Below are 26489 nucleotides of genomic sequence, written 5' to 3'. Positions count from 1 at the left end.
AGATACTGCATTGTTACAACATTGGCAAATGGACGGTGTAGATACTGCATTGTTAACACATTGGCAAATGAACAGTATATACAAAAGTAACAAATGTGGGGCACCTGGTTAGCTCAGTCAGTTAAGTGTCCAACTTCGGCTCAGGTCATGATCTGGCAGTTCCTGAGTTCAAGCCCCAAATCAGGCTCTCTGCTGCGGTGAGGAGCCTGCTTTGGTTCCTTTGTCTCCCTCTCTCGCTGCCCCACCCCTGCTCATGTGAGACAGCATGTTCTCTTTCCCTCTCTTAAAAAATAAACTTAAAAAAAAGTAACAAATGAATTTTAAAAAGTAACAAATGATTACATATGAAGGGCAGCTATTGTTTGTTAGCATTCTATGAAGATAATAAAAATGTTCTTTCCTTATACTAATTTATTGGGCAGAGAGCCTTTTTTTTTTTTCAATTGGTTAAATTCCATTTAGAGATTTAAATGATGGACATATTTATTTTTAGATAGTATTATTTTTAGCATTAAAATGTGTCTTTTTTTAGATTAAGCTGAGTGAAGTTGTTGGCTCAGGAAAAGATGGCAGAATACTTAAAGAAGATATTCTCAACTATTTGGAAAAGCAGACTGGAGCTATATTACCTCCTTCACCAAAAGCTGAAATCGTGCCACCTCCACCGAAACCAAAAGACAGAACTATTCCCATACCAATATCAAAGCCTCCAGTATTCACAGGCAAAGACAAAACAGAACCCATAAAAGGTAATAACAGTAATGTAAGGCACTAGGACAAGTTATCTGGGGACATTTACTTCACTAGATCGTTCTGTATAGCATGGTGTTTTCAATTCTTACTGAGGGGAAAGTTCAAATTCCCCCTTTTTTAGCGGTGAAATAACATAGTTTTTCCAGAAAAGTTTCAGTGTATTTCTGTTAATTTCTGAAGAGTAATAGGTTAGCAGGTTTCTTGGACTATACACATGTATACTGATAATTGTTCTTTTTGAAGACTTAAGATGTTATAATTTTTAGTTACCTTCCAAATAACTAGCTCTGATTTGTTATTTATAAACTCTTAGGATAATTAACTTACAGAAACATGGCTTTGCAAGAAATCCATTAGGTAAATACATGGCTTGCATCTTTTTATATTTTTCTATATACCACAGCATTGAAGGCAGTTACTTCCTAATGTTATTACACTTGACCTTGGGTGCTATGCTGTAATCAGTGCTTCAGCATTGGAATTAGTGTCTTTCAAATCACGTAATAAAGATGGTAGCCTCAAGAGGAAAAGTTTAGTTGGAAAAGTAAAAGACATTAGAGAACCTTCAGTTTTAGTAAAAAGGTTTAAAGGATTTAAGAATTCAAAAAAATATATGTATTTAATGTTTTCCAGGCTTTCATAAAGCAATGGTCAAGACCATGTCTATAGCCCTGAAGATACCTCACTTTGGGTATTGTGATGAGGTTGACCTTACTGAACTGGTTAAGTTACGAGAAGAATTAAAACCCATTGCTTTTGCCCGTGGAATTAAACTCTCCTTTTTGCCCTTTTTCTTAAAGGTGAGATTCATTCATTTCAAACAGGGCTTGAATAGGCCATTAAAATTTTGTTTTGCAGATATACAATGTGTTAACCATGGATTTAGATAAAAATATTACTTTTCACCATATCATATGGTTAGAAAAATGTACAAGTGCACTATTTCTTTGTTTCATAGGAATTTATAAAATTGAAATTTGTGTCGTAATTTATCAACTCATCTCTTTGAGCTAGCTAAAGGATTGTCTTGCCAGTTAAGTAAAGCCTTTAATTCTGAAAAGATCACTCCAGCAAAATCCTGATTTGGACAAAAATGAGACTTGGTATCGTTCTTGCATATCACTGACGTGTTCGTTTTCATTTACTCAACAAACTTATATTGAACGTCCTGGGAATTGTTTCTAGGCCTTAGGACCATTATAAAACAAGACAGTCAAAAACAAAGCAAAACAAAACAACAAAAAAACAAAAACAAAAACAAAACAAACAGCAACAACAAAACAAAACCAAGACAGTCAGCTGACCTTAAGCAGCTCAACGTCTAGCTCACATTAACAACCATTTATGAAGCAGGTACCATGTGGCAGACTATGTACTAAGCATGCTATAGACATTATCTCTCCTAATTCTCAGAATACCCCTGACGTGTAAATATGGCCATATTCACTTTCTAGTTAAGGAAATTAGGGTTCAGAGAAATTGAGAAGCCTGTCAAGGATATATGGAACTTATAAGTGGAGAAGCCAAGTTTTGGGTTCTGATCTGTTTTACTCAAAAATGCATACTGGTATCTCTAATTCTAGTGTGGTTGGCTTCCCTCTAGCCCTTTCTCCGTACTGTACCAAGACTGACCTTCCATAAATGAAATTACTGTAGTATTCCCCAGTTCTTTTCAGTGGTCTCCTTCATTGTTTTCAGGTTAGTTTCTAAACTCCTTAGTTTGGCATACAAATATTATTGCAGTCTCTACTGCCTACCTCTCCAGCCTTATCTCTCAGTCACTCCTGTTCTAATCAGATTAAGCCTGCATGGCTGCTGGACTATAAGACTTCACGTGAAGTGCCCCCTCCTCCTTGATCAAATGCCTGCACATCCTAAATGCCAAATTTTGTTCAGGAATACCCTCCTCCAGAAGCCTTCTGTAGCTGTCACAGTTTGAGTTAAATACTCTTGTTTCTCATTGCAGTGTAGCTCAGTGTATTGCACATGTTTGCTCTGTTTTCACTGGATGCTGAGCTTCTTGGGGCAGAAACTGTTAATCTCCATTGTTTTAGCAACTACCCTAAACAACTAAGCGAATGCTCTATAAACATGCAATGTAATAGATGTCTATATATGAGACACCTGGGTTATATTTTAGCTATAGAGTCATTTTTAAAGACACAGTAATTGAATCAGATGGATGAAATCACCCAAATTGTGTGCAAATGAGAAGAAAAGAAGGCTACAGATTTTACATCAGCATTTAAGGGGTAGATGCAAGTTGAGTTGGCAGAGACGGTGAAAGAAAGTGAGTGGAGTCAGTGCTATGACAACCAGGAAAGAGTCTCCTAGAAGTCAGTGTATCAACAGATCACCCCCGAATTTAGTACTTTGAAATAACATCCATTTATTACTTTTCATGAGTCCACAGAACCAGTCTGCTGATCTTGGCAGATTTATTTCTTTGTCTACAGACAGCTAGTAGGTTGGCTAGGGGTGGGCTGGTGTAGGATGGCCTTGGCAGAAATAACTCATTTCTCCCCTCACATGTTTCTTTTCCCCCCAGCATGCTAGCCTGCACGTGGTCTCATAGTATTGTCAGGGATGAAGAGAGGAAGCAGAAACGTCAAGCACGTTTCTAAGCTTTGCTGCATCAAGTTTGTTCTTATTTCATTGGCCAAAGCAAGTCACATGACTGAGCTCAGAGCAGTACCAGAGGGCATGGATACAAGAGGGGCTTGAACCATCGAGGCCATTTCTTCAGCTTCTCATACCAAGAGACAAGAAGGAAGTTGGGATGGGCGACACCTGGCTGCCTCAGTCAGTAGAGCATATGACTCTTAATATTGGGGTCATGAGTTCAAGCCCCATGTTGATTGTGGAGATTACTTAAAAAATAACTAAATATAAAGCCCTTAAAAAAAAAAAAGTTAGGGTGGGAACAGGCTATTGGAGTCGTGATGAAGAGGTCATGAGTAGCCTTACCCAGAACTGATTGAATAAAGTATTGTTGAGGTAGAAGCTTGATTCCAGTTAGTTGGTAAATGAATAGAAATTGAGGAAGACACTAAAAATATCTGGTAAAAAGCAGATAGCGCATAGGCACAGAGGGCAATTATAGTGCTTGTTTGGGGTGAAGAAAGATTCCATCTGCCCTCTCCCCTCCTAGAAAAACTGGAACAGATTTGTAGGCTGAGGGAAAGAGCTGGAAAATGGAGAGTTAAAAATAATGTGAGTGACACTGGTGATGTCTGTTTTGAAGCAAGCAGAGACCAACTTTTTAATATATTGAACTTCTTTTATTATTTTTCTTCATTGTTCCAATCTGAATGAAATATCTTTAATTTGAAAATAAAATTTAGTGTGCTTTATTTGTTTTCAAACAACATTTTTTTCTGCCTATGTAAACTTCAGAACATTTGGAAAATACTACAATCTATTGTAGAAGGAAAAAATGACCTCATATCTGTGAACACACACTTTGGTTTTTCTTTTATAAAATTTGGATTACATTCAAAATAGTGTTTTTATGTGTAACGCTTTAACCTTAGTTATGGATTTTTATATAGAGAAGATTAAAGTTACAGTTGTCAAATCAAATGCTTAGTAAAAAACCTGCTTTAACTCTCTAGTTCAAGGAAATGATTTTTAAAAAAATTTTTTTGAATGTTTACTTATTTTTGATAGAGAGAGACAGAGCATGAGCGGGAGAGGGGCAGAGAGAGGGGGAGACACAGAATCCGAAGCAGGCTCCAGGCTCTGAGCTGTCAGCACAGAGCCCAATGCGGGGCTTGAACTCACGAGCCGTGAGATCATGACCTGAGCCAAAGTCGGACGCTCAACTGACTGAGCCACCCAGGCGCCCCAAGGAAATGATTTTTTTTTTTCCTGACATGACTACTGACCTACAGACAAAAATAACACTTAACACAGTACATATAAAGGACTCTTAATTGGACTAGATAAAGAGGGCTGGATTTTAAGGACAGTTTTAAGCATTTTTTATTTTCCTATTTTTAAAATTGAATACAAGGCATGACAACCAAATGCAATGTGTGAACTTTGATTAGATCCTGGATGGGCAGAGAAACAGATATGGAAAACATTTAGCGGACAGTTAGGAAAACTTGAATATGGACAGAAGAGGAACATTACAAAGTAAGAAGAGGAAAAAAAAGGAAAAAAGATTAAGGGAGAAGAAGGCAGAGGAGGGAGAGTTTGGGAAGGTGAACTCTAAAGTAAATGTTCACACCAGCTCTGCCCTTCACTAGGCCAAAGACACCTATTGGAACACGAGCATGGTCGGTGCCCTTGGAAATGCTTATCACTTGTTCTTTCTCCACAGGGAAACAGCTTACTACCTTTTTGTGTTTTAATTCAGTGTTTTGAACTACAAGTTTACTCCTCATGTAAGATTCTATGTGCAAGTGAGGAAATCACATAGAATTTAGATATTTTCTATGGTACTTTGGTTGATCTGTATAGTCATTTTGAAAATCTTGATGTTTACAGCTGCTTGACAATGTTATCTTTTATTCTTAAGTGATTAGGGTGACTAGTTGCACGCCTGCTTGGAGGTAACAGTGGGAGTAATATACCTAGGTACATATAGACTTGAAATTAAGCTCAGCGTAATTAAGCATCATTAAATAAAGCTCCCTCCCTCACACCTCTTACTGCTTCCAGTTTCCTGAGTTAAAAGTACTAATGTTGCATTCTCTTTCTGTTAAACAGGCTGCTTCCTTGGGACTACTACAGTTTCCTATCCTTAATGCTTCTGTGGATGAAAACTGCCAGAACATAACATATAAGGTTGGCTATGTGTTCGGGCAAGTTCTTGCAAATACAGAAAATAGTGCAGATGAACTTGTAGGTTAGAAAATCTTTTGTACCTCAAACAGCGGGGTTTTTTTAGACTAGAATTAAAGGTATGAGATAAAATATTAAACTGAAGTATAATTTGTTACTATTGTTAATGATTTTATTCTTTAATAATGATACTGTTCAGATATATGGAGTACCATTTTTAAGCCCCTTTGGTTTATCGCTTAAAATAATAGAAATAAATGGCTGTCAAGCAATGGATTATGTTAACCATTGTGCATATCCTCCCCTCAAAGGAATAACCTCTCTCCAAATGGAGTTCCTGCAGTTTTTAAAACCAGAATAATTTAACCAGAAATAGGAAAAGTAATGAAAGTATGGATTCCACTTGAGTGAACTCTTCTGTTTGGACTGAAGATTCATTGAAACTTGAGAACACTTTTTGGGATGCTGATCCTTATTTATATTTCTTATTAGAAAGTGAGCTTAGATATTTTAGCTGGTCGGATTTAAAATCTTCCCATACGATATGATTCATACATATGATTAATACAATTTCCTGATTAAGTATATACTTGTTGCAAAAAATATTCAGACAAGAAGGTAACCATCTTTACCTTCAATCCTATGACCCTAAAATAACTTACTGTTTGTGTGGAGACGTGCATCCTTCCAGGATTTTATTTTCACACACTTAAAAAAATCATATGTATTTATACATATTGTGTTTTTAACTTAAAGGCTTTAAACTTATTCCTTTCTCACTTAATATATAATGGACATCATTACATGTCAATAAACATAATTTTGTTATTTGTTTAACCAGTGGCTTATTATTGATAAACACTTTGATTGTTTGCAGTTTCTCAGACTTAGTCTGAACTCAATATCCCTGTGTATCTCTATATACTTCTATATTTATCTCCTAAACACAAAGTTTTATAAATGTTGGTACATATTGATAAATATTCCCGAGAAAATCTTATATACCCCCCAGCTTATATATCCACTAGTAATGTATAGAAATAGCCTGTTGCCCTATATTCTTACCAATAAAAATTTATCTTTTGCAAAAAAATCCTTTTAAAATCCTTTAAAAATTATTTACATTATCACCAATCTGGTAGAAACAGTTTTTGGCAGTTGTTTTTATAAGATAGTGAAGGTTGTTCTTTTCTTTTCTGTTAACTTATGAAAAGGCTTACTCTATAATTTTTTTTTAGGCTTCTCACAACATTGGGATAGCAATGGATACTGAGCAGGGGTTGATTGTCCCTAATGTGAAAAACGTTCAGATCTGCTCTATATTTGAGATCGCCACTGAGTTGAACCGCCTTCAGAAATTGGGCTCTGCAGGTCAGCTCAGTACCACTGACCTTACAGGAGGAACATTTACCCTTTCCAACATCGGATCAGTGAGTAATAGGAATGTTCAAATTCATAAACCATAACTTAAGGTTTCTGATCATATATTCAATGAAAAATACAATATTGCATTTGCCATTTGTTCCCCAAAAGCTTACTTTTTCTACTTTTCCTTTTTACTTTTCTTTTCTTTTTTTTTTTTTCAGATTGGTGGGACCTATGCCAAACCAGTGATACTGCCACCCGAAGTAGCAATTGGGGCTCTCGGATCCATCAAGGTATGTTTATCATACTGGCAAAAGAGTCTTAGCAAATTGGGAGAGTAAACACAACAGAGTGACATTTCAGCGGTTTTTCCCTTGCTTTGTAGGTTTGAGTATAACATTTGGCTCAGTAGGCCAGTTGTTTCTTCCTAAGGGGTAGGCCTGCAATTCTAGTGTCTGCCTCTGTATATAACATGGTGGTGATCTGGACTGTTCTGTATGGATCAACCATCGTGGTTTATGCCAGGCACTGATGTGAGTCATCATGGATAACCACAAATCTAGCCAATCTACTTCTATCAAAAATTTTTATTTCTGAATACCAAAGATAATAGTAGGCCAGTACAAATTATTATTTATAGCACAGTGAGACACCATTTAGAGAATTTTTCTCAAACTTCACTCTGTTCAAGAATCGTTGAGAGTACTAGTTAAAAATGCAGTATTCTTGGGGCACCTGGGGGACTCAGTCGGTTAAGCGTCTTGGCTCTTGGTTTTGGCTCAGGTCATGATCTCATGGTTTGGGTTCGAGCCCCATATCAGGTTCTGCACTGGCACTGTGGAGCCCACTTGGGATTCTCTCTCCCTCCCTTTCTCTCTCTCTCTCTCCCCCAAAATAAATAAACTGCAAAAAAAAAAAAAAAAAAAAAAATTGCAGTATTCTTAGCCTTGGGGACCGAGCTTCCAGAACTTAACATTTTAAATAAGAACCCAGGTGGTTCCAACATGAGTGACCTGTGGCCATGTTTCAGGAGACACTGACCTAGAATAAGGGTTGCAATGATTCTTAACCTTGGCTATGTGGGGACCTTGGGAAAAAAATGCCTAAGCTCACCCTATACCAACTGAATCACAATTGGGTGGTGTAGCAGATAGGGCTTGGGCATCCCTATTAACTCAGTGTTGACAACCACTAGAGTTAAAAGAAGTAAGCCCCTGGATTCCATCTCAGTACCACCATTATTAAATGTCATCACCACATTGACTATGATTTTGGTCTTCGTGCTTTCAGAAGAATCTTTTTTCTTTATGTTTATGATGCTTCCATACTGAGTATCTCTGGGACTTGTCTTTCATGAGTTTATTACTTTTGTGTTGGCATCCAAGCCTCCACAGATACTTTCATTCAGCCTTTTTTTTTTTAATGTTTGTTTATTTTGAGAGAGAGAGAGAGAGAGAGAGAGAGAGAGTGTGTGTGTGTGTGTGTGAAAGAGAGAGAGAGAGAGAGAGAGAGAGAGAGAGAGAGAGAGAGAGAGAGATAAGGGTAGAGAGAGAATCCCAAGCAGATTCTGCATTGTCAGTGCAGAGAGCCCAATGTGGGGCTCGATCTCATGAACTGTGAGATGATGAACCTGAGCTGAAACCAAGATTTGGACATGTAACCAACTGAGCCACCCAAGCACCCCTCCTTAGAGTCTTTTAATACAACAAAATGTTACTTATCTGAATGGAAGGCTTTGAAGCAGAGACAACATGTAACTAGAGTTCTAAGCAACATAAATATGAACCTTGCCCTCATCAGATCAATAATTTTTCAGTGTTAAGCATTCTCTTCCAAAAACAGAATATAAAGCCTCTGTAATTGCACTTCCAATATTTTAAAACTTTTTTTTAACATTCACTTATTTATTTTGAGAGAAAGAACAAGAGAGCACATGAGCAGAGGAGGGGCAGAGAGAGAGAGAGAGAGAGAGAGAGAGAGAGAGAGAGAGAGAGAGAGAGAGAAAATCCGAAGCAGGCTCCATCCTGCCAGCACAGAGCCTGACATGGGGCTGGATCCTACAAACTGTGAGATCCTGACCTGAGCCAAAATCAAGAGTCGAACGCTTAACCTACTGAGCCTCCCGGGTGTCCCTCATTCAGCCTTTGATTTGCTTTCTTACAGATAATACCTCAGCTACTACGTTACTCCTTTTTCCTAGCATCTACTCTCCCTTCTAGCATAGAGAGGAGATAGGGAGAGAGATCCAGAAACACATAGTGAGACTCTGTTCTTTACAAATCAGGAGTGTCTCTGAATATAATTTCCCTGTCACCCATTCTCCACCCAGCATTTGAATCTCACAGAATTCTGACTTCCTACAATTTCCAAGCCATGATACCTATCTGAGAAAGTTTTGTTTTTCTTTTTCCTTAAAGATAAGATGTATTTTCTTCTGGATTGTGTGTGTGTGTGTGTGTGTGTGTGTGTGTGTGTGTGTGTGTGTATAATTATGGTAAAATCTACAAAACCTAAGTTTACCATTTTAATGTGTACAGTTCAGTGGCATTAGGTACATTCATGTGTTTACAACCATCACCACCATCCATCTCCTGAAGTTTTTCCTTGGCCCAACAAACTCTGCTTGTGTACATCACTTTTTGTTTATCTGTTCATCTCTAATGAGTATTTGAGTTGTTTTCTTTTTTTGGCTATTGTGAATAGTGCGGCTATGAACATTGATGTGCAGATATCTGTTCAATAGGTGTGTTTTTACCAAATCATTGTTACCCATGATTTCATCAAGCTATGAAGAATAGCTCTTGGAGTATAAGTCTTCTAATATTTGTTGGGTGGGAACAGTGTGTCTCTAATCCCTTTCTTTCATAGAGTCGTCTCTCCTTTGTCATTTTCTGTTTTTACTATAAATTTTGAACTTCTTGTTGCCAAAAAGTCTAAGTTACGAAAACCCCCACATAACTCAGTTCTCTGTCCTTGTCTTCCCTGACCTATTGGCTGCACCTGAGTCAACTGAGCCATCCCACTTCCTTGGAAAACATCTTTCACTGTGACTTTACAGAATACCTTGCTATTGTGGCTTTCCTTCTGTCTACTGCTTATTCCCTCTGAGGCTCCTTTGCTGAAACTTCCTTATCTCCCAGGGAAGATTTTGATTCTCTCTTTAAGCTGTGGGCTATTCCTGGGCTTCCTTCTGGCCGTTTTCTTTATCTGATCCCATCTTATGGCTTTAAGCGCCATTTATATACTGATGACACTCAAGTTTATATCTCTCCTTTGATCTGGAAATTCGTATATCCTAGTTGGATATCTAATTAGGCATCTTGAATTTCCTGTTCCTTTCCTCACCACCTCCCCTCAAACTTACTCCTCCTGAAGTTTTCCCCTTTCAGTAAATGACCATTCTGCCCAGAAACCTCCAATAACTTCTCACCTCACTTAGATCAGAGCCAAAGTAGCTGCAGTGGCCTATATGGCCTTCCACTGGTGCTATGCAGTGTGATCAGGTACCCATGTGAGGCCATGAATGTTGTATCCAGACTGTGAGGACACCAGTACAGAAAGGGAGAGTAGGGCTTAGATGCTTTCACAGCAGTTTGACAGGTGATTTTTGGTGTATTGAATCTAATACAAGAAGTTAGGGCTTGCATTTTATATATCTTTTAAAATTTTCTTTTAGTAATTTACTTTTAATATATTTTTTAAAAATAGCTTGCAATGGATTAGAAATTTAATTTAATTTAATTTAATTTAATTTTATTTTATTTTATTTTATTTTATTTTATTTTATTTTATTTATTTTTGAGAGAGAGAGACCGAGAATATGAGTCGGGGAAGGGCAGAGAAAGAGGGAGACACAGAATCCGAAGCAGGCTCCAGGCTCTGAGCTGTTAGCACAGAGCCCGATGCGGGACTCGAACCCATGAACCACAAAGTATCATGACCTGAGCCAAAGTTAGACACCCAACTAACTGAGCCACCCAGGCGCCCCTGTATTAAAAAAATTTTTTTAATAACAATAAGTCATTTACCAAAAACAGATTGAGAAGCATTGCCCTTGACAGTGTGCCCCACTTTCTTTCTGCTCCATCCATGACCTCATCTCCCACCTCTTCTCACCCCTGCCCCTCCACTGCAGCCACCCTGCCTACTTTGCTGTTCCTCTAACACTCCAAAGTCATGTTTCCCCTCTGTCTCTCTTTGAAGATACATCTGGCTTGTTTCCTTGCTGCCTTCAGTAAGGAAACGACGGTGAGGCTTTCCCTGCCCACCCTGTCAAACAAAAAATGTTGCCTACATCTAGCCACTGCCTACACTCTCTCCCCTTTCCACATGGCTTTATTTTTTCCTTTGTACTTTTCTCTAACATGCTATGTATTTTGCTTATTTATCTTAATTTTCTCTCTTTCTCCATACAATGTTAGCTCCAGGAAGGCAAGGATTATTATTTGTTTTGTTCACTGGTTTAGCCCCAGAGTCCAGAAGAGTACCTGGCACATAGTAGCTGCTCAATAAATAACTGTTAAAAACAAATTGAAATCTGAGAAGAGATTTACTGTATATAAGGAAATTATACAGGAGACAGGAAGTACCTTGGAGAAACTGAAAAGCTTGAGGCAGGTACAGAGGTGGGAAAAATTTTCAAGTCGTTGGGATGCCCCTTTCTTTTCTGTCACAGGAAGGGGGGTTGCCTAATCTTTCACCATTGCTGTTGCTAGAGCTTGTACTTGGAGCAAGTGAAGTTTGACTCTGTTCTTTGCCTTATTTCTAGGTCCTTCCCCGATTTAACGAGAAAGGAGAAGTGTTTAAGGCACAGATAATGAACGTGAGCTGGTCAGCTGATCACAGAATTATCGATGGTGCTACAATGTCACGCTTCTCTAATTTGTGGAAATCCTACTTAGAGAACCCAGCTTTTATGCTCCTAGATCTGAAATGAAGAGTATAAGACATCACTGAACTTTTTCAGCGTCCAAAGAACATGTAGAGCCTTGCTGCACAGCACACGTTCTTCATTACAATTTGTATTATAAATGATTTGTATTGTGTGATTCAGGTTCCCAGGCACAATATTTATCTCTGTTCTGTTAGACATTTTACAGAAAATGAATAACGGTATAATAGTTCTCCCAGGGCTGTCACATTTTGTAGGTCATAGTGTGACTTCTTACTATGGTGCTGAGGTCTTTGTGTCCATGGACTGAAACTAGGAAGAACAACGAAATTAACGTTACTAAAAGACAGATTGCAATATCTGGTATTTACCCTATTTTTTTTTTCTTTTCCTCTTTTAATTTTAGATTGCCCCTTAATGAAACTTTTCAATTACACTTAGTTGGGAAATGGAATTTACACACAAAAGTATCTTTCATTTCCCCACAATAATGCTAACTGTTGTATAAAAAAGTGCAATTATACTTAAACTTTTAAGATATCCACGGTTATGTTGCTTTGTAGAGATTATCTGTAAATGTCTTGTTTATATAAACTAATATCTTTTAAAAGAGAAAATTATAAGCTAATCTTAAAAATGCCCAATTATAGGGGTGCTTGGCTGGCTCAGTCAGAAAAGCATGTGACTCCTGATCTTGAGGTCATGAGTTTAAGCCCCACCTTGGGCATAGAGCTTATTTAAAAAAAAAAAAAAAAAAAATCCCAGTTATAGTTTTATAACCAGTAAGGCTATCAAAAGTGTTTGCTTAAAATGAATATTCTTTTAGAATTGGTAACTTTTTGGTGTGTTGTTAGGAAAAAAACCACCTCTGCACACTTGCCTCATGTAAGAGAAGTGCTTTAAATGTAGCAGCCGCTGACATTGTCTTACATTTAGAAGTCCATTGCCTTTTAACTATTTTTTATCTTTCTTGTCTTCAGCTAAAACATAGAATAGAATAAGAAATTAAGATGTATTCCATTCTCCATATCCTAAGATGGAATGTGCATAACAAGAGAGAGAAGAGTCTCATGAGTAATTATGGACATTAAAATAATGAATCTCATACAGAAATGAAAGTATCATAATGATCATTTTGTAAGAGGCCCACTTTAATCAGAAATAGCATCAAGGTGAATATAATCCAATGTTTTGATTTGCATTCAGAAATCCAGTTTGCTTCTAATGTTTTCTAATTGATTACTATATGTTCAAGTGAAATTTTGTGAGAAAAAAAGTTGTTTTAAATCTGCTTGATTTTTTTCAAAATGAAAATGACCTGTAGATTAGAAAATAATGGATCAAATGAATGTTATTATTTTTTAAATTTAGGTAGTACAAAGAGTCAAAAAGAAAATAAAATCATCCATGATCATACCACTATTAACATTTTGATCAAGGTATCTGTATACATAGCTATTCTTTTTATAAAAATGAGATCATGCTTTATCTACTATTTTATAATTTGATTTTTTAATTTAACATTATATCACAAGTAACTTGACATGTCAATAAACGATTCTACATTATCATACTTTTAAGTGGCTGCATAATATTCTGTGTGTGTTTGTTAGACATTTGATATTAAACATCTGCTGTATACTCAGCATGGTGCTAAGCACTGGGCATAGAATGCCTGCCCTCATGGTCCCTGCCTTCATTAGTTTACAGTCAAATAGAGGAGGCAGGTATTAAATAATTCTAAAAAGTAAAATATCATTACATGTCTAACTGGGGAGAAAAACAGGGTGCTATCAGGGTGTCTAATAAATGTTGCTAATCCTGTCTGGGAGGGTTATGGGAGGATGTACCATAATTTTTTTTTCAACGTTTTTTATTTATTTTTGGGACAGAGAGAGACAGAGCATGAACGGGGGAGGGGCAGAGAGAGAGGGAGACACAGAATCAGAAACAGGCTCCAGGCTCTGAGCCATCAGCCCAGAGCCTGACGCGGGGCTCAAACTCAGGGACCGCGAGATCATGACCTGGCTGAAGTCGGACCCAGGCGCCCCGAGGATGTACCATAATTTAACCAATTCCCTATTAATGGCATTTGCAGACTTTTAAATGACTAACCATATGATCAGTTGTCTCTTAAGGAAGATTCCCCAAATCTACAGTGGACAGTGCTCCTTGCATCCCATGATTATAGCTATAACCTAGTCATATGAGCACACCTAGCTGCAAAGGAGACTGGGAAATGAGAAGGCATGTGCTTAGCTAAATATTTTGTTACTATGGGTGAAGGAGATAATGGATATTAGGGGATAATTGCTGTCTCTGCCACAGAAGATATTTTATCCATTTCTGGTTATAGAAGACCATAAGATATATAACAATTTTTTAATGTCACATAGCCACTAATGTGCAAACTGACACTCAACCCATGTGAATCCCCTTACGTCTTAACACAACTCTGACCAACTTGTCTGACTTAATCCAGTAACCAATAGGCAGTAGTATTGGGTTGAAACACTATCAAGTGAATTGCCTGACAAAGCCCAGATTTTACATTATCTTTCTCCAGGTCTTCTCTGAGCTTTCTCAGCAATTGAGAAAGCGGTTTCATTTCTTTTGTTTTCTTTTCTACTCTTGTCCCCTGGGACATGTCATAAGTACCATTATCAAAAAGGTCAAAGATTTGAGGGAGATAAAAATGCAGGGACTACTTGTTGCATTCCATTGTTCAAATTTCTCTCCTCTTCAGCCTGAACCTTTACTTTTAAAGCTTAACTGTCAGGACTTTCTCCACTATTAGTAGCAAAAGCCTAATTCTTACTAGGTTATGTTACAAAGGGAACTCGATTCATATAACTGAAATCCTCAGGGGCATCAGTTTCAGGTATGGCTAGATCCAGGGACTTAATAAATTCCAGACTGTCTCTGTTTTGCTGTCCCTGTCTGCCTCTGTCTCTGTATCTCTGTCTCGTCACTCTATAACTATTGGATCTTTTTTGCCTCATGTTGACCTCATTCTCAGGTCAAGCTGTCCCAGTGTGTTGACAAAGATGCCTACAAGTACCCAGACTTACATTCCTCAGAACTCACATTGTTTCCAGTTAAAATCTCAAGGGAAGTTTAGATTGGTCTGGCTTGGTTCACGCCCATTAATGTGGGCAGGGGAGTATAATGGCCTGATTGGCCAGGCTTGGATCTTAACGGTCACCTTTGGAGCCTGGAAGTCAGTCAGCCCCAATGCACATGGACTAATAAGAAAGGAGATCTGGAAGAACATCTGGGCAGATTAAAAAATAAAAGTCAACCAAATGAAGTGAGATATTGCCCTCCCACCCCACCTCATATTAAATAATGAATGTTTTCTTTTTTCTTATGTTTATTTTTGAGAGAAAGAGACAAGTGGGGAAGAAACAGAGAGAGGGAGACACAGAATCCAAAGCAGGCTCCAGGCTCTGAGCTGTCAGCACAGAGCCCAACGTGGGGCTCGAACTCACAAGCTGTGAGATAATGACCTGAGCTGAAGTCTGATGCCACCCAGGCACCCCAATAATGAATATTTTCTAAGAGATCTCTTTAAGACCATGGGTACAGAGGAAGTTGAAGAGGTAGAATAGGGAGTAAGAGGTAAATACAGAAGATAATATTAAACTATTGGTTGTGATTCCAAGATTTTTCAATATCTCCGAGAAAGAATATTTGTATTTTCTTCCTAGTTTTAGTAACAAGAAGTAATGTGATTCTCAAATATCAAATGATGCGGTGTTGACAATTCATCCGATGTCAAAATATGAATCACTAGCTTCAGTATTTTCTATTCATCTTTCTTGAAAATTCTGTATGCTAATCTATTCACTAGCTTTGATGTTTTACACTTATACTGGTATATTAATTATGGCAGAAGGAAAAAGTTTAAGTTATATTTTCCAAGTCCATTGCTATGAAAAAAACAAGATTAACAGGATGCTATGGCTTACCATAGGGATATCTATCAAGAGAAAAAGAAGATATGCATTCCAGTGTACCTGACATCCTATGAGATCATGGTCTCCAGGTTAAACTGATTCCTTCCAGATTCTTCAGCAAATGCCTCAGCCATTCTTCACAGTACCTGTGCCAAGTCTCTTCCCTTCATTTAAGCACCTACACAAATGGCTCCCCAGCCCTGTTGTACCCAGCAGACAGCTCCTCCTTCTGTCTTCAGAGAACACAAAGTGATTCAACCCAAGGTTCTGTCATTTCTCCCCTTTTCACCTCAAAATCTCTATATTCTCACACTTTCCCTTTGTTTTCCTTTTTGGAGGAAGATGTGATTCTCTCTCAGCAAAACCCACACTTCTACTCTCTATTTTAATTCCATTTCTTCTTCCTGATCCTTGTTTTATGTTTAATCCCATGGGCCCATTTTGATCTTTTAGTCTCTTCCTTACATCTAGAACTGTACCAGATGCACGTCTCCAGCACACTGGTTAAGATTCATTTCCAGTTCCTCATGGAGAAGTTATTGGAGACTGATCCCAGTACTCTCAGCAAATTTAATTTTTTTTTCTTGTTGATAAATGTATCAGGGTAATGTCATATGTCTATAAACCTGTTTCCTTTTCTTTTTGGGCACACGGTTAAATATTTTCCAGCCTAGCCTGCAGTTATGTAGGGCCATGTGATTTATTTCTAGCCATTGGAGAAGGTAAAGTGATGTAACCATTTCTAAATGTGGCCCATAGAACCTCCCAAGAGATCCTCTGTACTCCCTCTCTTTCCTCTCCACAGCAACCTTGAGGACTTTATGTTGAAGATGGCAGCCACACAAGATGGAAGAAACAAGCATCTCCAAATGACTAGGTCGTGATAAAGCCTCCCCACCACCACACCCCAGTACTGATTGGTTTGCATGTGATACAGGTAAAATAACTTGTATTGTTTGAAGACACTGGTATTTTCAGATTAATCTTTTACTTTAGGTAGTAATAACCCTAACTCTGAGCTTTCCAATGCAATAGTTACTACCAACATGTGGCTCTTCACACTTAAATTTCAATTAATTATTGTGGCTATTGAGCAATTGAAATGTGTCTAGTATAACTGGGAAGCTGAATTTTAACTTTATTTCATTTGAATTAATTGAAATTTAAATGTGAAGAGCCATATGTGGCTAGTGTGCACCATATTGGATATTATATCGAATATTTCCATTACCATAGAAAATGCTATTGAATTGTGCTGCCCTAATAAATATATGGAGAGAACTGTTCTTACTTTTTTTTTTAAGTTTATTATTTTGGGACAGAGAGAGAAGGTGCACACTTGTGAGGAGCAGAGAGAAAGGGAGAGAGAGAGCTTCAGAGTCAGCTCAGAGCCTGACGTGGGGCTCAAACCCACAACTGTGGATCATGACCTGAGCTGAAATCAAGAGTCAGGCACCCAACCTACTGAGCCACCCAGGTGCCCCGAACTGTTCTTATTTTTAAAATAATCCCCTCCTCCAAGAAATTCTCTATTTCTCTAAAGCCAATTTCCCTCTACCTAAGAGAAGGCTCAAAACACTCTGTTCTCACATTGTTAGCTTTACCTGTACCTGCCTCTGCACGAACACACTCCTGTCTTGTTCCTTCTTGCCTTTGCCTAACTTTTAGAATGGATGGTCTTGAACTCCTTGTGATCTGGCTTCCTTCCCAGCTGCTCACCTGTAATCACAGTGTGTTCGGCAAAAGGTTTGGCCACACCTGTCTCCCAGATGTCTCCTAAATCGTTCTCTCTACCCCCATCACTCTCCTGAGCTCTAGGCACTCATTTTCACTCTTTCGTGTCTCAAGGTCATCACGTGTTTCAGAGAGACCAGGTCAACTCTGAATTATTTACGCCAAACCCTGAGGTGACTCATTTTATCATTGTTATCCCCACAAAATTACCACAGCTCTTTTCCGTTCCAGAAAGCATTACCATTTAGGCAAACACTGAAGGTAGCATTAATCCTTGATGACTGCAAGCTCAGAATGAAAGGGAAATAACTTCAGTATGAGGCAGTTGCAGTCCTGAGCTGAAGGGTTTTAACCACGAGCTAATTCTTGTGCTAGTCAGATCCTTGTGAGAGAACTCTAGGCCAGCTTGCTAGAACTGAGCAGGAGAATTTGGAGATGGTCCAGAGGAGAGCCACAAAACCCAATCACGAGCAAGAGTAAGAGATACTCAGGCTTTTACTGAGTATCATGTGGAATGTTTCAACACAAAGCATTGAGAACAGCTGCTCTGGGCCTTGACAAGAGAAAGGACAGAAATGAGAACAGGTGGGAGATTAATAATTTAGGTTAGATAAGAGGCAAAGTCGGGATGGTCAAAAAAGGGTTCAAGCTTATCCCAGGCTGAGGAGGGGGAGGCCGAGTCCCTCCAGCAAGCCCCAAAGCCTCCACCCGCCTGTATTTCCAGAGGAACTGTCAGACTGTGCTAAACTTGGGGTAAGCTATATCATTTGAAGTTTGCTGCAGGAAGCTTCTTAATATGTTCTAAATATGTGTTAAATAGTTCTAAAAATGTGGCAAAAAGAAAAGTAAAAAAAATCAAGGTTATAAAATCTGTGTGGAAGTTGCAAGAGTGCAATCATCTGGAAAAACCCAACAAATTAATTCCCTGGGAAAAGGAAGCCAGAGTTCAAACTGCAGTAACAAAAGCAACTACGTTGATGGCAGGGGTAATTAAATTAATGGAAACTGCAGGGATGAATATAAATCAGAATGACTAATAATTTGAAACATTAGTTATTCAAATGCGACACAGAGTCCTCGATGAGCTAAGTCGCTGCACTAATAGCTGCAAACCAAGGGCTTTACAAATTGCACAAGAACCTGGCTTTGGTCCCATTATGTTTCTGTCACAAGCTTAGAAGGGCTCCCATTGGCTTTTTTTAAACCACCATTGTCATTTACTGCACTAGTTTCCCTAATAAGGTTGTGAAAATGAAAAATATTGATATATAAATGTAATGCACTCTAATTGTAATAAAATGGTATTTACAAAAGATGTTGGAGGGGTTGTAATTTTTTCGAAATGCATTGTCATTTCTCACAGCTTCTCTCTTTACTAGATGTTACAGGTTTAGTAATTGCATAGTATTTGTGGAAATGTGAAAAAACAATTTTTGTAGTTGTCTTTTGAAATGTATACAATATGTCCTCAAAAGTTGGGTCTCGGGGCGCCTGGGTGGCGCAGTCGGTTAAGCGTCCGACTTCAGCCAGGTCACGATCTCGCGGTCCGGGAGTTCGAGCCCTGCATCAGGCTCTGGGCTGATGGCTCAGAGCCTGGAGCCTGTTTCCGATTCTGTGTCTCCCTCTCTCTCTGCCCCTCCCCCGTTCATGCTCTGTCTCTCTCTGTCCCAAAAATAAATAAAAACGTTGGAAAAAAAAAATTAAAAAAAAAAAGTTGGGTCTCTATCCTAGAAACAAAATATTATGTAATTCATATAGAATTATGCAGTTAAAGAGTTAAAAGTTTGGCATAGCTTTTGCTTCTGTAGAACTGAAAAGCAGTGCATAAAAATAAAAGCAGAAAGAACGTATCTTTTTGTTATGTGTCCCAAAATACCTCATTTGACTGAAAGTGCAGTTTTGGGGTTCTTGTTTGGTGGATATAGGAGGGGTATTGTTCTTTCTTTTGTTTTTGTTTTTTTCTTTTGAAACAAGACTGCAGTGGCTTCTATTCTGTGGTCATCTGATTTGAGGTTTAAATTGCCCCAGAAAGTTGAATAATATTCTGATTACTGCTTAGGTTTTATATTTCCTGTGAGAACATTCTTTACACAAGAAAACCAAAGCACCAACTTATCCATAAGAGAAATGATGTTTTGTTCATGTGTATTTTGTTTGCTAAATTACATATTAGACTCACAGCATGCTTTTCTCAAATGAAGATTTTAAACTCAAATTCAAATGACCTTCTAGTTTCTGGCCCATTCCCCATAGGCTACAGAACAAATGAGTGTCTGAATACACTAATTTCTTGTGTCTCCACTGTTGATTAGGTTAGTGAAATGCTGTGTGTGTGTGTGTGTGTGTGTGTGTGTGTGTGTGTGTGTGTGTAAAATGAGAGCCGGCACAAAATCCTAAGGTCAGAAGTACATTTTTATTCTTAGTTAAATACATTAATTTTTGGCTATAAAACATATGTTTAATGACAGAAAAAAGAAATAATTCGCATTTAAAGCTAAACTTTTTTCTCAGCCATTTTAGTAACTTAAATATGTCAGTTATTAAAGACTGAAACTCTGTGGGGTCATGCGGCAGAAGTCATGTGAGACCAGCTAGAATCTGAGAACTTGAGCTCCAGGGGAAAGGTATTTGGTATCTAATAGTGTTTCCTATCATCTTGGAGGAAATGTCCCTATTTTGTTGGACCAAGTGGTGCAAGTTAGTATGCAGCTGTAATTTCCTAATAGAAGTATCAAAATGTGGAAAATAGTGACTCCACATTGGCAATGTTTGGCAATCATGTTGTCTACTTTCCATCCCTTTGTACACACACACACACACACACACACACACACACATGACCTTAATGGAACATTTTCACATAAAAGAATATCAATGTTCCAGAAAACCCTACAGCTCAACAAATCAGTTTTAAAATATTCTTGTTTAAGGGGCACCTGGGTGGCTGAATAGGTTAAGCAACCAACTCTTGATTTTAGTTCAGGTCACGATCTCACGGTTTGTGGGATTGAGGCCTGTGTCAGGCTCTGTCCTGGGATTCTCTCTCTCCCTCTCTCTCTCTCTCTCTCTCTCTCTCTCTCTCTCTGCCCCTTCCCTGCTCATGTGCACTCTCTCTGTTTTTCTCTCTCTCAAAATGAATAAGTAAACATTAAAAAAAAAAGGAAAAGATATAAACAAAGTACAATTACAGAGGCTTCAAATTCTATCTCTGAAAGAGAATTCCTAACACTGAAAATTTTTTATCTGATGAGGGCAAGGCTCATATTTATGTTTCTTGGAACTCTAGTTACATGGTGTTTCTGCTTCAAAGACTTCCATTCTGACAACTAACATTTTGTTTTATTAAAAGACTCTAGGGAGGGGCGCCTGGGTGGCTCAGTTGGTGAAGTGTCTGACTATTGGTTTCAGCTCAGGTGATGACCTCACAGTTCATGAGTTCAAACCCCACATGGGCATCTGTGCTGACAGCATGGAGTCTGTTTGGATTCTCTGTCTCCCCCTGTCTCTGCCCCTCTCCTGCTTGTGCACATGAGCTCTCTCTCCCTCTCAAAAATAAGCATTTAAAAAAATTTTAAAAATTTAAAAAAGACTCTAAGGAGTCATAAAAGGGCCTTACGGATTAAAATCCCAAGGTAGTATACTCTTATTTTCCATTGTTTCTCCCTATGTTCCATTATTTTCTTTTCTTATTTGAATAAATGGGTCACACAAAGCAGATGCTTCTATGCTTGATATGATTCCTTATAGTACTGTAGTGTTGTCAGAATTTGTGGGAAGAAGCTTGACTAAATGATCAGTAGTTCGACTGTTCTATTTCACTTTGTAAAAGAAAATGCTCTAGGTCTGATATAATCATGCTTTTAGGGGCACCCGGCTGGCTCAATCAGAAGAGTGTGCAACTCTTGATCTCAGGGTTGTGAGTTTGAGCTCCACATTGGGCGTAGAGATGACGACATAAGATAAATACATCAGCAAATTAAAAACACATGCCTTTAAAAACAGAGTGAGTAATAACTACTTTATCTTAGTGTTCCATGTTTAAAACCATTATAATCTTTCTCTAAATGTAAGCCTATGTATTAGCACAGGTCATGATGGAATAGAGTGAAAAAGAAATGGAATTATGTAGCCTGAATCTCAGTCCCCCCTGTTCCTCCCTGTCTCTATTCACTGCCCCTCTAAAGATGTATTATTAAGCGATAATGAAATTGCTTTGATATTGTTGGTGTCCACTACAAATGTAATTTTGTGTGACTTCCATAAACTTGTTTTTAAAAGGAAGTAGAATGACCCAATGGTCCAAGTCTAGGAGCCAAATCCTTCTGAGTCGGAATTTAGCTCAGCTTTTTCAGCAGTATGTCTTTGACAAAGTCTCTCCCTCTCTTTAAGCTTTGATTTATTAGTGCATTAAATAGGTATACCCACTGTGATGGCTAATTTTGTGTGTGAACTTGACTGGGTGCCTAGACATTTGCCAAACATTCTGGGTGTGTCTGTGAGAGGATGAGATTAACCTTTGACTCCGATTCTGTGTCTCCCTCTCTCTCTGCCCCTGCCCCGTTCATGCTGTCTCTCTCTGTCCCAAAAATAAATAAACGTTGAAAAAAAAATTAAAAAAAAAAAAAAAGAAATTAACCTTTGAATCTATAGTCTGAGTAAAGTAGATTGCCTTCCCCAGTGTGGGTGGGCATTATCCAGTCAGCTGAAGGCCTGAAGAGAATAAAAAGGCTATATCTTTTTCTTTCTTGTAACAGGGTATCATGCATGTTTCCTCATATTATGAACCACCTTTCTACTCTGGGTTTGTATGATTTTGACTATTTTAGCCTCTTCACATGAGTAGAATCATACAGTATTGACTGTCCTTTTGTGACTGGTTTATTTCACATAGCATAATGTTCTCAAATTTATTCCATGTTGTAGTATGTGACATAATTTTGCTTCTTTTGGAAAGCTGTGTAACATTCCATTGTGTGCATACACCACATTTCCTTTATGTATCTGTCAGTGGGTATTTTGGTTGCTTCTATCTCTTGGGTATTGTAAATAATGAAGCATTGAACATGTGTGCAGACATCTCTTCAAGATCCTGCTTTGAGTTCTTTGGAATGACACTTTATTTGTAATGTGCATTTTTTTTTTTTTAGTTTATTTGAGAGCAAGAGAGAAAAGCATGAGTTGGAGAGGGGCAGAGGAAGAGGAAGAGAGAGAGAGAATCCCAAGCAGGCTCCACACTGTCAGCACAGAGCCCAACTCAGGGCTCGAACTCACAAACAGCAAGATCATGACTTGAGCCAAAACCAAGAGTCAGATGTTTAACACACTGAGCCACCCAAGCACCCCTGTAATGTGCTTTTATACCCTCTCTTACCTGACCATTCCACTTGGTGTTTTTCTAGATTTGTTTCCTTTTTCTAAATACAAGCATTGCAATTGTAGTCAGTCAAGGCCATGGATTCTTTTTTTTTTTTTTTTTAATGTTTATTTATTTTTGAGAGAGAGAAAGACAGAGCATGAGCAGGGGAGGAGCAGAGAGAGAGGGAGACACAGAATCTGAAGCAGGCTCCAGCCTCTGAGCTGTCAGCACAGAGCTTGATATGGGGCTCAAACCCATGAACTGTAAGATCATGACCTGAGCTGAAGTTGGACACTTAACTGACTAAGCTACCCAGGGGCCCCAGGGCCATGGATCCTGATGAAATATATCCCTGTGGGACCTCAGAATGCAAAACTGGGCACCAAGCAGCTGGAAAACCCACAACAATAGAAGGAGAAGATAAAGCAATTTGTGCAACAATATACAATGAGATACTTAAATGGCTTCATGCTTCACACAGTTAAGATTTACCTCTCCTCTGTAAAATTGTCTTTTCTTTGATTTTTGTCTCAGTCTCTTTCACAGCTAACCTTCTTCCTATGATCATATGGCAATCATATCCATTCCCATCTTCTCCTTTCTTGGCTTTACTATTGGAGGGTAGTAATAAGACTAACCTTTTTTGAATACTTACTGTGTTCAGGCACTGTCCAAGTTCTTTTGTATACTAACTCATTTAATCCTCACAAAAACCCATGAAGAACTCTTAATTTTATCTACATTTTGCCAATAAGAAACTGAGGTGCCAAGGGAGTATGTGACTTTTGCAAGGATATTCAGGTATATAAAGATGTGGGCCAGGGCTCATGGCAGACACGATGGAGATGACCTTAGAGCAGCCCTTGGAAGACACAATGAGGAATCCATTCATTGCTGGGGTCCTATGGCACAGATTCACAAGGGCTTGATCGGGGCTGCCATGGGGCCCAGTCCAATGAACACGCTGGGGTGATAACTGTTTGATCATTGTTCTAGACCAGCAAGCAGCTAAGCTAACCTCAGTCCCCACTGATATTCTTGTGGTGTGTCTAGAATCAGATACTGGGAACATTATGATCCCGGAAAATGATGGCATCACAGTGGCAGTGCACAAAATGGCCTCTTGACGTCCCCTATCAGTTCTATATCAGCCTGTCATCGGGGTTCAATCCTACCTATGTTAATTATCTTATAGAACCATTAAAGTTCCAGTCGTTAGACCATTTATTTAGTGTGCATTGGGCACTTTTCTATTAATTTTACAGTAAGCCACTTTTGGACCCTTCACAGATTGACTTGTCAAAATATTAGTAAGAAAGATCTAGGTCACTTTGTGTACAGAATTTTGTTATGTTCAATAAATCTGGTTGGAGGAAAAAAGCATATAAAAATACAGTGATAGGTACACAGAAAATCAAATAGAAAGGGACACAACTCCAGAAAAACCCACAAAGTACAAAAAGAAATGAATGTAATTACTTCTGTTATTTGGATCCGCTATGAATAACATTTACATAGTAACAAACACTACCAATTTAACAAAAATTATGTTATATTGGGAGGACTGGAGGAGGGGAAATGTATGTTACTGAGTAGGCGGTTTAAGACCACAGAATTCTCATCTTCTATGGTATGAAGTCAATAGATGATTCCCTAATCAGTACATGAAAAAATAGCATAAGCATATTTTTGGAAATATACCAAGAAATAGTTAAAATAGCAATATCTGTTTCTTATCCATTTCTTACATACAGATGATGGAAATCTCCCTGGCATGTTTGTGTAAGAAGGGGTATTCATCAAACAAATCCTGGAACTATACAACGGAACTGGCCTGGTAAGGGAGCTGCTGTGGTTGCCCCAGAACCAGCTGCATCCATTGTGGCCAGGAAACTCCTGCTGTTAAAACTAACCCCAGAATATATTGCCTCTGCTGTAGTCAGACCAGCAAAAATGAACTGTAGCCACCCAGCCAGTTTCCCCACATTCTTTGCTTCTAAATCAAAGCACATGATTAGTAGAACCTTAGTCACATTCCTCAGTTCTGTAGCAAGGGAGGTTGGGACTTTTCCCCCTAATTCTACTTTGGCAAAGTGGAGCTCACTAACGTGAAGGATGATCAGACTATGAGAGGGCACTATACAGTGCCTTGTCTCTTCCTTTTCTCTCACCCACTATGTCCCCAAATCACTGAAATTCTGTCTAAAATGCTTCATAAATAGGTCGTGAATCCATTCACTTTTTTTTTTCTTTCCCTGACATTTCTCTAGATTAAGTCACTTCAACAATGTGTAAGTTGGTCTCACTTTATATTTGTATTGCCTCTTTAGATGAGAGCATAGGAAATAAGCTAGAAAAGGGAAAGAGAGAACCTTGGAATTTGTGGGTTTCATAGAAATACTGTCAAATTAAAATGTAACAGTAGACAGTGCTAAAGGGAGCGATAAATCTAAATTGTTTCCAAAGAGAAAATTTAGTACTTTTCTTAACAGAAGCAAAACTCCTCCCGGCACCTTAATGTTGCTGTATGAACATATTCAGGGAAGCCATTTTATGTGATGGTACAGACACTCTGGACAGGAGATTAGAGTTCAGGTTCTGTGATCTTTGCTCTTTGTGTGGTCTTAAGTGGCCCCATAACTCTGAGTTTATTTGTTACAGAAGCATTAGAGAATTTCTATGGAATAATCAGGCATTTTTTAAGTGCTTTTAGCACTAAAATTGGGGCACCTGGGTGGCTCAGTCAGTTAAGTGTCTGACCAGCTCAGGTCGTGATCTCTCTCTGCCCCTCCTTCATTCTCTCTCTCTTTCAAAAAATAAACATTAAAAATATTTTTAAAAATTAATAAAAGCACTAAAATTGCCAGTGTCCAAATAACTAAACAAATGATGGTCCACCTACACACCAGAATGCTATGTAGTCATTTAAAAGGATGGGGCGCCTGGGTGGCTCAGTCGGTTGAGCGGCCGACTTCGGCTCAGGTCATGATCTCACAGTCTGTGAGTCCGAGCCCCGCGTCGGGCTCTGTGCTGACAGCTCAGAGCCTGGAGCCTCTTTCACATTCTGTGTCTCCCTCTCTCTGACCCTCCCCCGTTCATGCTTTGTCTCTCTCTGTCTCAAAAATAAATAAACGTTAAAAAAATAAAATAAAAGGATGGTATAACTCTATACTAATATGAAACAAATTTCCAAGATATTCTGAAGAAAACACAGTATAGAAAAATCTACATAGTATGCTAGCATTTTGTGTGTATGTGTGTGATGGCATGTGTGTGTGTGCTTTTCATGAATGTAGGCATATTTATGTTTGTAACTTCACAGGCCACCTTTGGAGGGCTCCCAAATAAGTGGCCATAGTGATTGCCTTCAGAGAAGAGAACTAAATCGCTAGAGGTGGGCTTAGGTGAGGATTCATTATCTTTTGAATTTTGGTCCATGTGCTTATATTACCAACTCAAAAAATATTTTTTTAATGTTTATTTGGTTTTGAGAGAGAGAACGCATGTGCATGCTAATCGGGGAGGGGCAGAGAGAAGGGGAGACAGAAGATCCAAAGTGGCCTTTGTGCTGTCAGCAGAGAAGCCAATGTGGGGCTTGACCTCACAAACTGTGAGCTCAAGACCTGAGCCAAAGTCAGAT

At 38.5% G+C, this 26489-nt stretch overlaps 2 protein-coding genes and 1 pseudogene across 3 annotated transcripts in view; all 3 read left to right on the top strand.

Annotated features, from left to right (window-relative positions):
* DBT (dihydrolipoamide branched chain transacylase E2) overlaps nt 1-13373 on the top strand; it is a 54525-nt gene extending 41152 nt beyond the window's left edge. For both annotated transcript variants that reach the window (XM_003990364.6, XM_045036276.1), the window contains exons 6-11: nt 533-749; nt 1387-1553; nt 5470-5547; nt 6783-6974; nt 7131-7202; nt 11678-13373. In XM_003990364.6, coding sequence (XP_003990413.2) covers nt 533-749; nt 1387-1553; nt 5470-5547; nt 6783-6974; nt 7131-7202; nt 11678-11845 — 894 coding nt within the window. In that variant the 3' untranslated portion in view covers nt 11846-13373. The remainder of the gene's footprint in view (nt 1-532; nt 750-1386; nt 1554-5469; nt 5548-6782; nt 6975-7130; nt 7203-11677) is intronic.
* Nucleotides 13374-18060: 4687 nt separating this feature from the next.
* LRRC39 (leucine rich repeat containing 39) overlaps nt 18061-26489 on the top strand; it is a 30024-nt gene continuing 21595 nt past the window's right edge. Inside the window, exon 1 of the mRNA XM_019837506.3 lies at nt 18061-18246. The gene's annotated coding sequence lies outside the window, so the exon portion shown is untranslated. The remainder of the gene's footprint in view (nt 18247-26489) is intronic.
* Nucleotides 23097-25585, top strand: LOC123379714 (annotated as a pseudogene).

The sequence above is a fragment of the Felis catus genome, chromosome C1 (assembly GCF_018350175.1).
Source record: "Felis catus isolate Fca126 chromosome C1, F.catus_Fca126_mat1.0, whole genome shotgun sequence".
Classification (NCBI taxonomy): Eukaryota; Metazoa; Chordata; class Mammalia; order Carnivora; family Felidae; genus Felis; species Felis catus.
Note: the sequence above shows the minus strand (reverse complement) of the source record. Positions and strands in the feature narration are given on the sequence as shown.